The 14,204-nt window shown below is 37.6% G+C and overlaps 2 protein-coding genes across 5 annotated transcripts in view; both read right to left on the bottom strand.

The window, feature by feature from the left end:
• The window catches only part of LOC138713461 (golgin subfamily A member 6-like protein 22), a 76,540-nt gene that overhangs the window by 45,565 nt on the left and 16,771 nt on the right, over positions 1–14,204 (bottom strand). Inside the window, exons 1-4 of one of the 4 annotated variants that reach the window (XM_069845642.1) lie at positions 11,072–11,861; positions 7,780–8,053; positions 7,412–7,474; positions 5,450–5,524 (exon numbers count right to left, since the gene is read on the bottom strand). The exons of 1 other annotated variant lie outside the window; for it this stretch is intronic. In XM_069845642.1, the coding sequence (XP_069701743.1) occupies positions 5,450–5,524; positions 7,412–7,474; positions 7,780–8,052 (411 nt within the window). In that variant the 5' untranslated portion in view covers position 8,053; positions 11,072–11,861. Of the gene's footprint in view, positions 1–3,022; positions 3,128–5,449; positions 5,525–7,411; positions 7,475–7,779; positions 8,054–11,071; positions 11,862–14,204 lie in introns of those variants that run through there. 2 more of the 4 variants (XM_069845633.1, XM_069845603.1) reach the window with 2 other exon arrangements.
• The window catches only part of LOC138713749 (ankyrin repeat and death domain-containing protein 1A-like), a 97,513-nt gene that overhangs the window by 77,106 nt on the left and 6,203 nt on the right, over positions 1–14,204 (bottom strand). The gene's annotated exons all lie outside the window — the stretch shown is intronic.

Here is a 14,204-nt window from a genome sequence, read left to right as displayed (position 1 = left end):
CCTTGAAAGTAAGTCGTCATCAGCAGCAACATGGTTTAGGCCTTACGACATGTTCCAGCCTCTTATCTGAACATATTTCGTTGGTCTTCGTCTTCCTCTCTCCGCTTGTGGTCTTATGCAGACGTGGTACGCTACGACTGAAAATAAGGAAGCCACGACCACTGGAAGGAGCTGGTGGAAGGACGGTGTGTTGGGCTGTGCAGTGGCGGACTGTAGACTGTTCTGTAGATAAGTGTCTCTTAAACAATAAATAGCCTACGGCATGTTTGGTGTCCCAGTGGTTTTCATGTCTGACAAGTTTATCCGATCTCAAATATTGGACACCCGTACAATACAGGACACCTGACAACCTTACTTGTAACTCACATCAGGAACGACCTTAATCAGCTGCCAACAATAGTGGGCATTAAGGAGTTCTGTAGAAGCCATAAGCAAGTAACCGAACTCCTAAGTGAGATATCATAGAACAGAAGTTGCAGGCCTACCAAATTACAAACTGGAAGTGGAACTGGAAAATATACGTAGGCTATAGGCAGGCCTAATATTTTGCGAGGAGGCCTAACTTGTTAGTTACAGGACTAAGTTGCTTCAAGACCGTGAGTTTTCACTCTCAGATTCGTTCTCGTGTTGTGGGGGTGGGGGGGGCAAACACACGGAAGAAACTGATGTCCGTACCACATACTGACGTCGGCAGTGGAGGTGAATGGAAACAATAAATCAGGCTCAATTACGTCTGATGTTACTTATGTAAGCTATGTATGATCACTGAATACCAAAAAATACCTCAGGGGTGTTCAATGCTCTGTATTATAAATGTGAATGTTTGATTCCGCAGGCAGGGGTGTACAGGGAATCGCCTTAGACTAAGGACAGGGCTTTCTTAGGCCTAGTAGGTAAGTTTTCCTCTTCCCATATCACGAGATATAGGCTAAATTATAGCCTCACGCCTTTACCCCTTTCACAATATGGCGGTCACAAAGTACAGGGCGGTAAACCGTGTTTGAGTCTTTGAAGTTATCAGTGGCGTACTTCATGGACGCTACAAGTTTCTAGGCGTGGATGTAGAGTTCGTGCAGGAACAGTGATGCCAACAGAAATGCTTTTCTTCTCATATTGCGAATAAAAATTAGCCGCAGTATTGATGTGCGTGTGAGGACCAGGAGCAGTAACGGAAGTCAGTGGCGTATCAAGGTTATCGGACAGGGCGAGGCGACATACTTACTATGGTTGAAATAGTCCAGATGAGATGCTGATGGATCAGCGGCGTATGACTATCACACAATAACAACAATCCTGTATGTTTTAGACAAACAGTGATACCAACATAAACACTTTTAACATATTTTTATTTGGATATTGTGTACAGCAATTTGAACAATAATAAATTATAAAGACAATCGATTATTGATTACAGTAATAATAATAATAATAATAATAATAATAATAATAATAATAATAATATTCACAAGGTATCAGTGGCGTGTCAAGCTCCAACCACAACAAAGCCACACAACACGAGAGTAACGACAGCCTAGAGCAATGAAGTAACAGCATTACACGCAGAGCAGTGATGCCAACACAACACATTCCCGCTGGTTACTGTGGTTTAATGCTATTGCTGTCGTGTTGGCAGCACTGCGCCTGCTCAGCCCTGCAGCATGGCCGCCACTTCTGTGCGCCCCCACCGACGCGCCAGGTCCAGGGCCGTCTGTCCCCACTTATTCCTCGCCCCCCGCTCTGCGCCATGCTGCAACAGCAGCTGCACCACTGGGGCGCGGCCACACCCTGCTGCACAGTGCAGTGCAGTCCACTGGTCTGTATCATCAGGCTCGTTGGGCCGCGCCCCAGCTGCCAGCAGCAGCTCACACACTGCAGGGTGCCCACAGAGTGCAGCCACATGCAGAGCAGTGCGGCCAAATGGTCCTCCCTTCACATCCGGCCGCGCCCCGGCAGCCAGCAGCGCCCTGCACGCATCCTGGCGGCCTTGCTGTGCAGCCAGCCACAAGGGCGTGCGGCCATAATGATCCTCGGCGTTCACCAGGCTGCCTGCATCCAGGAGCAGCTGCACCCTGTGTGTGTCCCCCCGCTCCGCTGCCCGGTGTAGCTCAGTCCTGCCTTGGCTGTCCTTCTGCTGCAGGTTGGGCCCGACCTCAGCCGCAGCTCTGAGCTCCTGCAGCAGACAAAACAATCTGGTCAGAGGAAGCTCAGTCAGCTAGGTGACAGTTCACTAGGCTGAGTGAAGCTGATGGCAGTAGTAGTGACAGTAGCCATAACTACAGTAATGTCAGTAGTAGTGACAGTAGCCATAACTACAGTAATGTCAGTAGTAGTGACAGTAGCCATAACTACAGTAACGTCAGTAGTAGTGACAGTAGCCATAACTACAGTAATGGCAGTAGTAGTGACAGTAGCTATAACTACAGTAATGTCAGTAGTAGTGACAGTAGCCATGACTACAGTAATGGCAGTAGTAGTGACAGTAGCTATAACTACAGTAATGTCAGTAGTAGTGACAGTAGCCATAACTACAGTAATGGCAGTAGTAGTGACAGTAGCCATGACTACAGTAATGTCAGTAGTAGTGACAGTAGCCATAACTACAGTAACGTCAGTAGTAGTGACAGTAGCCATGACTACAGTAATGTCAGTAGTAATAACAGTAGCCATAACTACAGTAATGTCAGTAGTAGTGACAGTAGCCATAGCTACAGTAATGTCAGTAGTAGTGACAGTAGCCATAACTACAGTAATGGCAGTAGTAGTGACAGTAGCTATAACTACAGTAATGTCAGTAGTAGTGACAGTAGCCATAACTACAGTAATGGCAGTAGTAGTGACAGTAGCCATAACTACAGTAATGTCAGTACTACCCTATTAGTAGCAGTAGTGATAGTGGTAGCAGTTCTAGTCTGAAAACTCAAATTAAGTTTGCTCTCCAACTGCAGCTGGTCGCAATCTCTGTTGTAACAGTTTGTATCAATCATTGCTCATAACTGTAACCATGGCAACAGCTCACACTTACTGCTGTCTTCTGGCGCTCCGCTTGCAGTTCGTCCGCCATTTTCTTCAGTTCCTCCCCCTTCGCTTGCAGTTCTTCTCGCAGAGCCCGCAGTGCTTCCTCCTTACTCTGTAATTAAAAACAAATCTGGTTGAGAAGAACCTCAGATGTCGATAACTGGACTAGAAACATGACTATGATGATGATGTCGATGATTTTATAATACTAATAATATTGTAAGTAATATTCCTTTTATCATTATTAAAATGTGCAAAGACTGAATGGAGCTCGCAAACTCCCTCGTAAAAGGTTAAAGGTAAAAGAGAAGACGGAAACGATACGATAAAAGAACTTAAATGGGAAACTTTGGAGAACAGACGTAGGAAAAGTGGAATAACGTCACTGTATAGAGCACATCTAGGTCAGAAAGCATGGGCAGACATAACGGCTCGGTTAGAGAAGCCAACATACTATAGTAGTATTCTTATTGTATTGTGTATAACTTATAACTGTATTAAGTATTGTAGGGGAGAGTTGCCTAAATTGTAGCATCGTCTTGAAAATTAGTTCCTTGATAAGTGTTGTCATCTATGTCACACATTGTGAACTACATCTACAAATATGTCATTTTATGAGAGACAAAGGCTGTGGGTTGTGAAGTGAGAAAACTTGGTTTAGGTAGTTTCAATCTAGTTTCTGCGCTACCTGGCTACAACAATTACTTCCGAAAGCTAAGTGGAAGTCCACAATGCTGTATATTATTTAAAACTACATTTATATATTGTAACTGTCATTAAGTTACAGACTTCTGTTAGGAACCGTTAAGCAGCAAGAATTTAACAAAGAAAACATGGCGAGGTTGCGTATTTTGTACCGGCTTCAGTTTCCTATAATGTACCGGTACAATATAGGGAACTTCCATTATAAATGTATGAAATTATAGTGACGTATACCTAATTTAAATCAGCAATTATAATTTATTAACTTCTAATCATTCTAATATGAATATAATACTATAATTTTTATTTTAGGAAATAAAACACATTCAATTCTGAATTTAAAATAGTCATGTCAGACGTTCATTACAAATAATAAAAATTACTGTGACAAAATAGCATAAACACAATAAATTATGCATTTAGAATTTAATCGAATAATTTCCACATTTCATGTTCTGGCGTTTTTAAGTTTCTTCCTTTGTAACAAATTATAATTGCATTTTACATTAATTCCAGAATGGCAAAAATCTTGCTGTTGCTGCATATATGAATGGCGATCATGCAATAAATGAATGTGCCCGAATGTACAGTGTCCCTAAGCCTACAACACTAAAACATGTGAAAAACAAAAAAGTAAATGCTATTGGAGATGTTAAATCGTTTGGAAGACCCGCAGTATTTTCAGCAGAAATTGAAAATGAACTTGAAAATCACATTCTAAAGTTTGAATAAGTGATATTTGGATTAACTCCAACAGATGTTAGGAAACTTGCTTTTGATGTAGCTCAGAGAAATGGACTGCCACTTAATTTCAATCGTGAAAAGGACCAAGCATTGAAGAAATGGTATTATGCACAGCCTATCTGAAGAGGCATCCCAAATTGTGTAGGCAGACAGAGGCAACATCCATGGCTCGAGCGAAAGAGTACAACAAGGAACGCGTCTATGAATTCTTCGATCTGCTGGAAAACAGTGAAAGATACAAATTGGCATCCACGAGAATTTTCAATGTGGACGAAAGTGGCTTCTCCACAGTACAGAAGAAGACACAGAAAATCGTAGCGAGGAAAGGCAAGAAACAAGTGGGTGTGATATCGAGCGGAAAAAGGAGTGAATGCAACGATGTGCCAGTGCATCTGGTCAATATGTTCCTCCCATGAATATGATCTGTCTGTTGGTGCTCCACAAGTCATTTTTATTACAGTTTCAGAAACTGGCTACATCAACTCTGAATTGTTCGTCAAATGGATGCAACAATTCATTTCCTCCGTCCATCCTCCCAAAGAAAGGCCAGTATTGCTATTGCTTGATGGACACACCATCCTCAGCAAGAACTTTGATGCCCTGATGTATGTGGTACAATTTAGGAACCCAGTTGCCTAATTTGTACTCATTGCAGACATTTAGAAAACTGAACGTCATGACTTCATGTTAACTTGAAGTAAACTTTTCGTTTTAGGAAAATCCTCCCCACATACCAGGAATTAAGATGTCGCTATTGAAATGATTCAACATTTGTCAGTTAAAATTAGAAAATATAAAATGTGTAAAATGGTACAAATAAGGAACTCTGCCCTATAATTGTGTTGTGTATAGTATAATTGTATTGTAAATTGTAATTTTATTGTGTATTGTTTATATTGTGTATACCACTGCCACTGGGTGCTGCCCACTTGCAGTGTAAATAAATACATACGTACAAACTGTAGCCACGGTAACAGCTCACACTTACTTCTTCCAGCTGGCGCCTCATCTCCCGCCCAGCCTCCAGTTCTTGTCTCAGCTTCCCCAGCTGATCCTGGTAACTCTGTAATATAAACAATTCTGCATTAGAGAAATCTCAGCTGGTTAGGTGATAGTCTGACTTGAAGCAACAGGTTTCATGAAGGAATCAAGCTGATGGCCCGTATACAGCATCAGGAAATGACACAACAGCTACCAATGTTTGGATAAAGGCTTTCAGATGAAACTTCTCATCAGTCTATTATTTTCCCTAAAGAGTTAAATAAATATGATGAGTCCTCAAATAAACTGAACATCTGCAGGAAGTTGATCTTCATTTTCATGATGAAGTTTTAAGAAATGGGCCACAGAACAAACCGTAATTTGTATTTTCATGGTAAGCCCTAAAATAAATGCACCGTGGATCACCTAACTACCAGAACATAATTCAGTCTTTCATAAGCCCTAAAATAAATCCGCTGTTGGTCATCTAGACCAGTGTGCATCAAACGTTGTGAAGATGCTGCCCATTTTTTGGGGAGACTTTTCATTGCAACCTCCTCTTCCCTCACTACCGTATATGTACCTCCCTCAAAAAAAAAAAAAAAAAAAGCAACATAAAAAATCCCTAGACAATTGGAAAAAAAATACGATTTTACTGAAAACCAGTCAATAGCAGCCACTTTGTAAAGTATCGTACCTGCAAGATGAGAAACCAGAATATGGTGACCTACTTTCCAATGTATTCCATTTTGCTTCTTAGACGTGGCTTCCTTATTGACATATCTTTCAAACACTTTCACTAAGTTTTCGTCAAATACGACATAAATGTATGTTAATAAGCCATTGTTGTTTTATTTTATAATCCATCCCTCTGCTTTTTACATGACAACCCAACGTATCGCGAACCATACTTTTGAGAACCACTGGACTAGACCTGCCCGCCCTGATATGTAATGCATATTTTCATGATTACATTTCTCCTCATAAAATCAACTCTAAACTAGTCACTGTCCTTGGACTCCTGTCACTTAAGTATGATTTATATGTTGTTGCTTTTAAAGCTACTTCCTAGCTTCTTCTGTCGCACCTTGATGTTTTACCAGAATGAATATCTGGCTGGAAAATTCGCTAGTTCATAAACATTTACACGGTCCTATCTCCTCTTTTATTTCTTAACTGTTTATAACAGTGGAATATCTTAATAACAGTTCTCACATACTTTTCTCTAGCAGGAATTGTCAACTATTTCTTTTCATGTTAAACTTGGGGGACATAACCTTTGCTTTTTAAGGAACCAGTATAGAACGACCCAATTGCACAGGACAAGGACAACACATCATGCCACACTTGCTTGTTAGACAAAGGCCATACCACTGCAAATGCCTGCACTGAAGGCAGATGTATTCGCCAGTTGTTCAGAGATTCATTCCCTGAAGTCCTGACATCCCATTTCTTTGGAAGCTGGTAGTAAAATCAACCGGCTTATCGCTTTCACTGAGCATTAATGTTGCACACGTTCAACTTGTCATTGAGTGTGTTTCAGTCAATGGGAATTCAAAATAAGACGCTAGTGAAATAAATAAGCAGCTTCATTAGAAAATATAGCCAGCAAATTGACCGGCGAATAAGGAAGCTTGTTCAATGCAAATACAAGCAGTGCCATATAAATCACACTTCAGCTAGCCCCTCACCTAACCCACTCAAACCTCCTCACTGTCCTCGGCCTCCTGTCACTTAGCTATCGCCATTTTCGTCTTTCAGATATTGCCAGTAATATTACTGTCACTACATTGTGATATATAATGGAGTACCCATATTTATCATTCAATTAAGTGCCTATTTGAAAACACCTTAGCGTCTGCATGTCTGCCTATTTTAAAATTTTTCGTGTTTACTGCTCCAACCTTTAATGTACCCTCAACTGTCCAATTACCATGGTCTGTAACCATGGTAACAGCTCATCACTTACTTTTTCCTGCTGGAGCCGCAACTGTTGCTCTCCTTCATATTTCTGCCTCAGTTCTACTTTCTCCTGTAACCACAAAGGAATCAGGTTCAGACGTAGCCCAGTCAGTAAGGTGACAGTACGATGAGAAACAGAATAACTCACAACCAACTACTGAATGTATTGCACTAAACAACACGACATTTCTAATTCTATCTTTCGCATTATATACATGGCTAAAAAATTTGTCTTAAATATTTTTCAATTTTCGTTGTCACCCATTTTCTGAATGTCTGGTAGTAGCAAATAGTTCTGTGGAATAAAACCTTAACTGTGATCTAATATAAGTTGTTCAGTAGTAACTGTAAATATGGCAACAGCGGAACTCTTACCCTTTCTGATTCTTCTTTCAGCTTTTCCAGTTCAGCCTGTCTTTCTCTTAATTCCCTCTCTCTCAGCTTCAATTCCTCCTTCAGCTCCTCAATGTTGTTGTTGCTCCCTACTTTTTCCTCTTCCTTCCTTGCCTCCAGGCCATGCAGGGACCGCGAGTCCAACCTCTCCTTGAGGACCCTCACTTCCTCTATGAGAGGAAGCAGCAGTCTAACTTGTCCCTCCAGGGTCTTCACTCGCTGCTTGAGGTCGGGGATAGGATTTAGTTTTGCCATTCTGCACACCAGAAAGCAAGAAAACAGTGAAACCTACAAATACTATTCACAAGTCACTTCCATTAACACGTACTCCAATGACCTTACAGAAACTGTAATGAATGAGTGGAATGCAGCTTTCAACATTATTTCTATCAAGTATTTCGGCTTGCTCAAATATGTTAGCAAGTCCGTAAAAATTCGTTCTCAAAATATTGGATTAGAAAAATAATACAGCTTCACTGATTGACAAATACCAATGTTTATCCTCAGAATATCACGGAAGTGGAGAAGATTAGATACATTTCCACTTTTAGATGAATCGCTTCTAGGTTACTTTAACATTTATTACTCATTTTCTTTATTTGCAATTCAGTACAAACTTGACATAATTATAGAGAGTTGCAACAAATTTCATGTCCGCGGAAAACAACAGTTGCTCATTTACACATGTTGCACTGTCAGCAGTGTTAGAACAATACCATAATCAGCACGGGCTGACGTTGGTAACATTTTACTTTTAATCTAAGAATTTGCAGACTTTGTTGATAAGTAGATAAATCCTAATGATTGATTTCAGGTTGTAAGACTCACAGTTTTTAAGATCAATTTCGTCACTTTTGGACTGTTTCGTTTTTAGGCTAATTTTTTCAATTTTGGTAGTACATTCTCGGCCATTTTTGCGACTTTTGATATTACTTTCAATTTTTGTTTTCACTTAAATTTAACATAATTGAATTTTATTTTATTTTGTACTTCGCTTGCAGTCCTCATTTACAGCAAGGGTAGGATGGAATATATTTTTCATGGAAGAGCAATTCAAGATGGACAGTAAGCTTAATTCCTTGAACAGTCCCAAGGATTTAGAGAGAGAAAACTGGACAAATCAATCAGCTGTTTCTTATTTTACAAATAGAATGCCCACAAACTTCAAAAAGTATCAGGACTTTCCAGGATTCTGTAAATTCTGTATAGATACCGATATTCTCCATTGCATGATGACTTTTATTTCCACACTCCTCATCCTAGCAGCAAATAGCAAACTTGCTATCGAGAATGAAGGTAAAAAGAAATCATCAGCACAGTCAGTAACATTACCACAAACTGTAACAAGTCACAGTAACTCATCAGAATTTTTCAAAGAATTGTGTGATGTTCTAGATTCATTGGATATTCCTCCTGGAAATTAAATAACAGAAAACTGACGGTAATTGTGCAATGCAACAGCGGACAATCAATTCTTAGTAATTCACATATCATCTTCATAATCCACAACTCAGACTGGTTGTTCATGATACAGCATGCTGTACTTGTACAAGAGCACAGCCATTTGGCTACCCAATCATTCACAGAATAGAAGTGATAAGCACAATAAACCTCAGGCTGCAGAGAGAGAGAGAAAATGCTTAAGAAATTACAATCTGCAGTATACTGCGAATGCAATGCAGAATGAGACGGCAAATTGAAATACAGTTTGATTTCATATTATTTTCTATTTAGTATGTGTTAGTAAAATATATGTTTTATCTGGGAATATTGGCAACTTACATTAGCTAACTATAAAATATCGGTAGGCGCCATGTGCTACATCTACTTTGTTTTCCATGGTATTATATAGAATTCGTTTTTTTTTTAACATTTGAAAGTTACACCTTATAAGTTACTATTTTTCTTTCCTTCGTTGGCTTCTGTGTGACGTATATAGTGAAAAACACGTGGTTTTAATTTGCAGCCACAAATATTTTCACCATACAAATAGTTGACACTTACCTGTAACTTATATTGGTAATTTGCTAGGAGACGTCGTTGCATATAGACCACTTTTACACTAAACCTAAAATTTGTTTTCGCAGGATATACTAAAACCCTAAACTAACCTATCCTAACCTTTTCCTTAATCTGTGACAGGTTACGTTAGGTTTGGTTAATGTTTTAGTATACGTCGTATACACTAAGGTTAGGTTTAGTGTAAAAGTGGTCTAATCCAACGACGTCTCCTAGGAAATTACCTTTATATATTCTAACGCACTGTCTAGCTTTCCCCCCCTCCTATTTCTTACAAATGTAACACTCGAGAGGTCCAGGATACAATACGAAAAATGACCACTTTCCTAGTAATTCGTCCTGGACCCCTCGCATATTATATTAGTAACTATAACAAGAGAGGAGGAGGGCTAAAACAGTGCATTACAATAGGATATAAATAGGGAAACAGGCCTATGTATGAAACGAATTTTATGTTGAAAGTAGCCTAATTGTGGCTGCAAACTAAAACCACGTATTTAATCACTATATAAACATCTCACATAAGGTAATGAAATAAAAAATGTGCCTTCTTTGGTGTAGTCCTAGCTTAAGGTTTTTTTTTCTGCAGAAATCAACACAGAAATATTTATTCAAAAACTGTTTCGCGTTTACCCATTGGCGCAACCACGGAGAGTGGTGGTTTGGATAATGAAGCTTTTGTTTTTTCAATTCATGGGTAATATTCACGATATTATATAACCAGCGGGGTAATTTGCTAGGAGACGTCGTTGCATATAGACCACTTTTACACTGAACATAAATTTGTTTTTACAAGATATACTAAAACCCTAAACTAACCTACCTTTACCTTAATCCGTAACAGGTTACGTTAGGTTAGGTTAGTGTTTTAGTATACGTTGTATACAGTAAGGTTCGGTTTAGTGTAAAAGTGGTCTATATGCAACGACGTCTCCTAATAAATTACCTTCTTGGCTTTATTGTGTGTATTAGCAATATCCTGTCATGGCAATCAAATAGGCCTAAGGAAGTTTGATTCACAGTATAGGCTGTAAACGGCCGTGATTTAAGCAGTGTCGTGTTCTTGGAAGCATGTTTCTCATATTAGCACCCTCTCCTCAATCCCTAATTAAAATTCTGGCTGTGTCACTGCCTTTAACGTTACAATGCAAGTAAATGTTAAATATTATTTCGTACACTTCAATCTTATATTCCAAGAAATATTTTCTCTGAAAACAGCAGGAATAGTTGATATTAAGATCGACCAAATACTTACTTGGAAGGTTAGGAAGATACAAAATACAGTAACTACTAAAACAAAACGGTTTAACTAATTATTTATATGATATCAAACAATCCACGTATTATTGGAAAACACAAGCGACAAATAAAATGTCACAAAGAAAATATAACTATATCTATTCGAGAAGGAATAACATAAACTTCCGTCTTGGTTACACAATTGCCACGTATCCACAAAACTTAGATACAATGCTGCCAACGCTAATAGTGTAAAGTAATTTCGATAAAGATGAAATGGAAGAAAACTAGATAAGTGGAAAGACTGAAACGCGATTATTTTTCACTAATCAAAAGTGCAAGGCATTAAAATGTTACAGGAGACGCTATAAGTGATAATGTTTTATATCTATTATTATCTGCCTTTATATTGGCAATATAGATATAAATAGACGAGCATCGGCTTTTTTACTTCCACGAGATGGCGGACTCTCACACCACATCGTTCAATGTTCCTGTAATAGATGGCAGTACAGTGCCATGAACCAGAGACATCTGCTGCCAGAGGGGCAAAATACTCCAGATCCACAAGAATAACAATGCTGCACCTTCCTGGAGCTATTTGAACAGCATTGCTTTTAAACCACTACAGGTTGCACAAAACAAAGCTCTATACTGATTCATGAGTCTGACTGGTTTACTAGAACATCTCAAATACATTAAGAACTCACTATGCCATATATACGTGAAGTTCTTATCAAAATTATAAGGAAGTTTTACAGTCGACTTCAAAGAAGCCCAAATTATTTCATTAAAAGAATTGGGGACTATAATGTAGAGGACTTCAGACTGCACAGAACGCCGTATAATTTCACTGGTGGTCTTGCGATACTGTGTAAGGAAGTACAAACAAATTTCCAAACATTTTCAAGGACATCGACGTCTTCGAATTTGTGCGAAGAAGAGATTCTGTGAACTAACAACACAAGGAACAACAACATCATAGTGCAGTCAGGGAGCCATGAAGTCCGATACTGCATCAAAATCCAATAAGAATTAAAAAAATAATAACAATTTGAACTATCTCATACCATCTAAAACACTGATTCAGTATTTAATTTTTACCTCTTGTCTTGCTCCGAAATAAAAATAGGTGAATATTACTAATATGTGTATCCTAAATCTGAATTTAAAATCCAAATTTCCCCATCACGTACTATTTTCCGGGGAAAGTGAATTGAATTTTTTACGAAAAAACTTTTTCTTTTAATTTATCACTGCTACTGATAAAATTATAACACACTAGGGATTCAAAATTTATCGTAATACTTGAAAAAATGTGTACTGGATACAAAAAGGATGTTACATAGTATAAAACACAAAAAACATAACACAAAAATATTTCTTGCGTATAATGAAAAAAATTTCGGAATTTGAACTTACATTTAAAATAATTTTCTGAATGATTCTAGACAAACATTTATCTTACAAGAGCTGTCTGCAGAACAATCACTGGTGCACACTACCTCACGAACAATGTCAAACTCTACAGTGAACTTCATATACCCTCCCTGGTTGCTCATATTCATGATCTACAGACTACATACAGGAATAAGCTACTTCTTCATGCCAACCCTTTACTAAGAGACATAACATAAATTAAACAAATACCTCCGTCTTTGACGGTCTTATTAATAAATGTTCTTCAGCATAACCTATTTATATTTCAATTTGTATAATCATACTTTTGTAAAATCAAAGGTCAAAGTTAACCTGGAGCTTTTAATTAAAAAAAATTAAAAGTAAAAAAAAAAATTTCTACCGGTCTCAAAGGACATAATAGGACAAAAACAAAATGTTAAAAAACGAAATAAAATAATAGGACAAAAATAAAATATTAAAAAACGAAGTAAAATAATGCAAGAAAAAGAAAGTAATAAAAAACTGAACACAGTAATAAAAACCGAACTGAAATAATAAAGACCGACAGAAAATAGGCCTAGGAGAATACGAAAAAAAATGACAAAGATCGTAATTAAAAAGTAAATGTAGTATTAAAAACGATATAATTTAATAGAAACGCAATAAAATAATAAAATGCGAAATCTAAATAATAAGGAAAGAAATGCAATGATGGAAAAACGAAAGAAAAAAAACCTAATAAAATAATGAAGAACAAAAATTTAAAAACAAAATCAAATGTTAAAAAAAAGAAATGAAATAATGGAAAACGATAAAATGATAAAAATCGGAATAAAATAATACAACACGAAATCAAATATAACTGGAAATAAATGATAAAAAGCTATTATGAAAGGTTGTATAAAAGCTTATATTCTTAAGAAAAAAAGGAGATTAAAATATTTTGCCTAATAAAATCCTTCTGCATAATAATTGGATTACAATATAGAAATAATATTAATGGAATTCCAGTGCATCCTTACTTTACAAAAATTGAATAGCCGCCCAGAATAAGGTTGTAACCAGCAAATGCGAAATTCTTCAAAAATGAGGAAAAGCACATAACTTAGTACTGTACATACTTTTAATTTTTTGGAGCAAGGCTGACAGTCAGACATGTGTGCTGATTTTAACACGAGCACAAGCATTACACATAGCCCATCATTAACAACCATTATTCATGAAAAAGTCAACTTATGAGAAATTAAATACAGTATATTATGGTTTATTTAACGACGCTCGCAACTGCAGAGGTTATATCAGCATCGTTGGAATGCCGAAATTTTTATGCCACAAGAGTTCTTTACATGTCAGTAAATCTACTGACATGAGCCTGTCGCATTTAATAGTACATTATGCAACGAGCCTATAATGATAGTAATTAAGAAGCGAGTATGGATGTTTATGAAACGAGCGCAAGCGAGTATCATAATTTTCATACGAGCTTCTTAATTACCATTATAGGCGAGTTTCATACGACTTTTTCTGCTCGACCATATTTCTAACTTGAAATTACCGGTATTCAGATGTATACATTTTATTTGTATCTGACAAGATCGGAAGTGATCTTGTTCTAGGTCGTGAATTGTGAGATGTGCACAGACGCGAAAGTATTGATTTTTTCCGAGGAATAATAATGTCATTGACCTTGATGTAGTCCCGTTAAACTTGATAATATTATAATATTATAACCTTGATTATTGAATTCG

Source organism: Periplaneta americana, chromosome 2, assembly GCF_040183065.1.
Source record: "Periplaneta americana isolate PAMFEO1 chromosome 2, P.americana_PAMFEO1_priV1, whole genome shotgun sequence".
Classification (NCBI taxonomy): domain Eukaryota; kingdom Metazoa; phylum Arthropoda; class Insecta; order Blattodea; family Blattidae; genus Periplaneta; species Periplaneta americana.
Note: the sequence above shows the minus strand (reverse complement) of the source record. Positions and strands in the feature narration are given on the sequence as shown.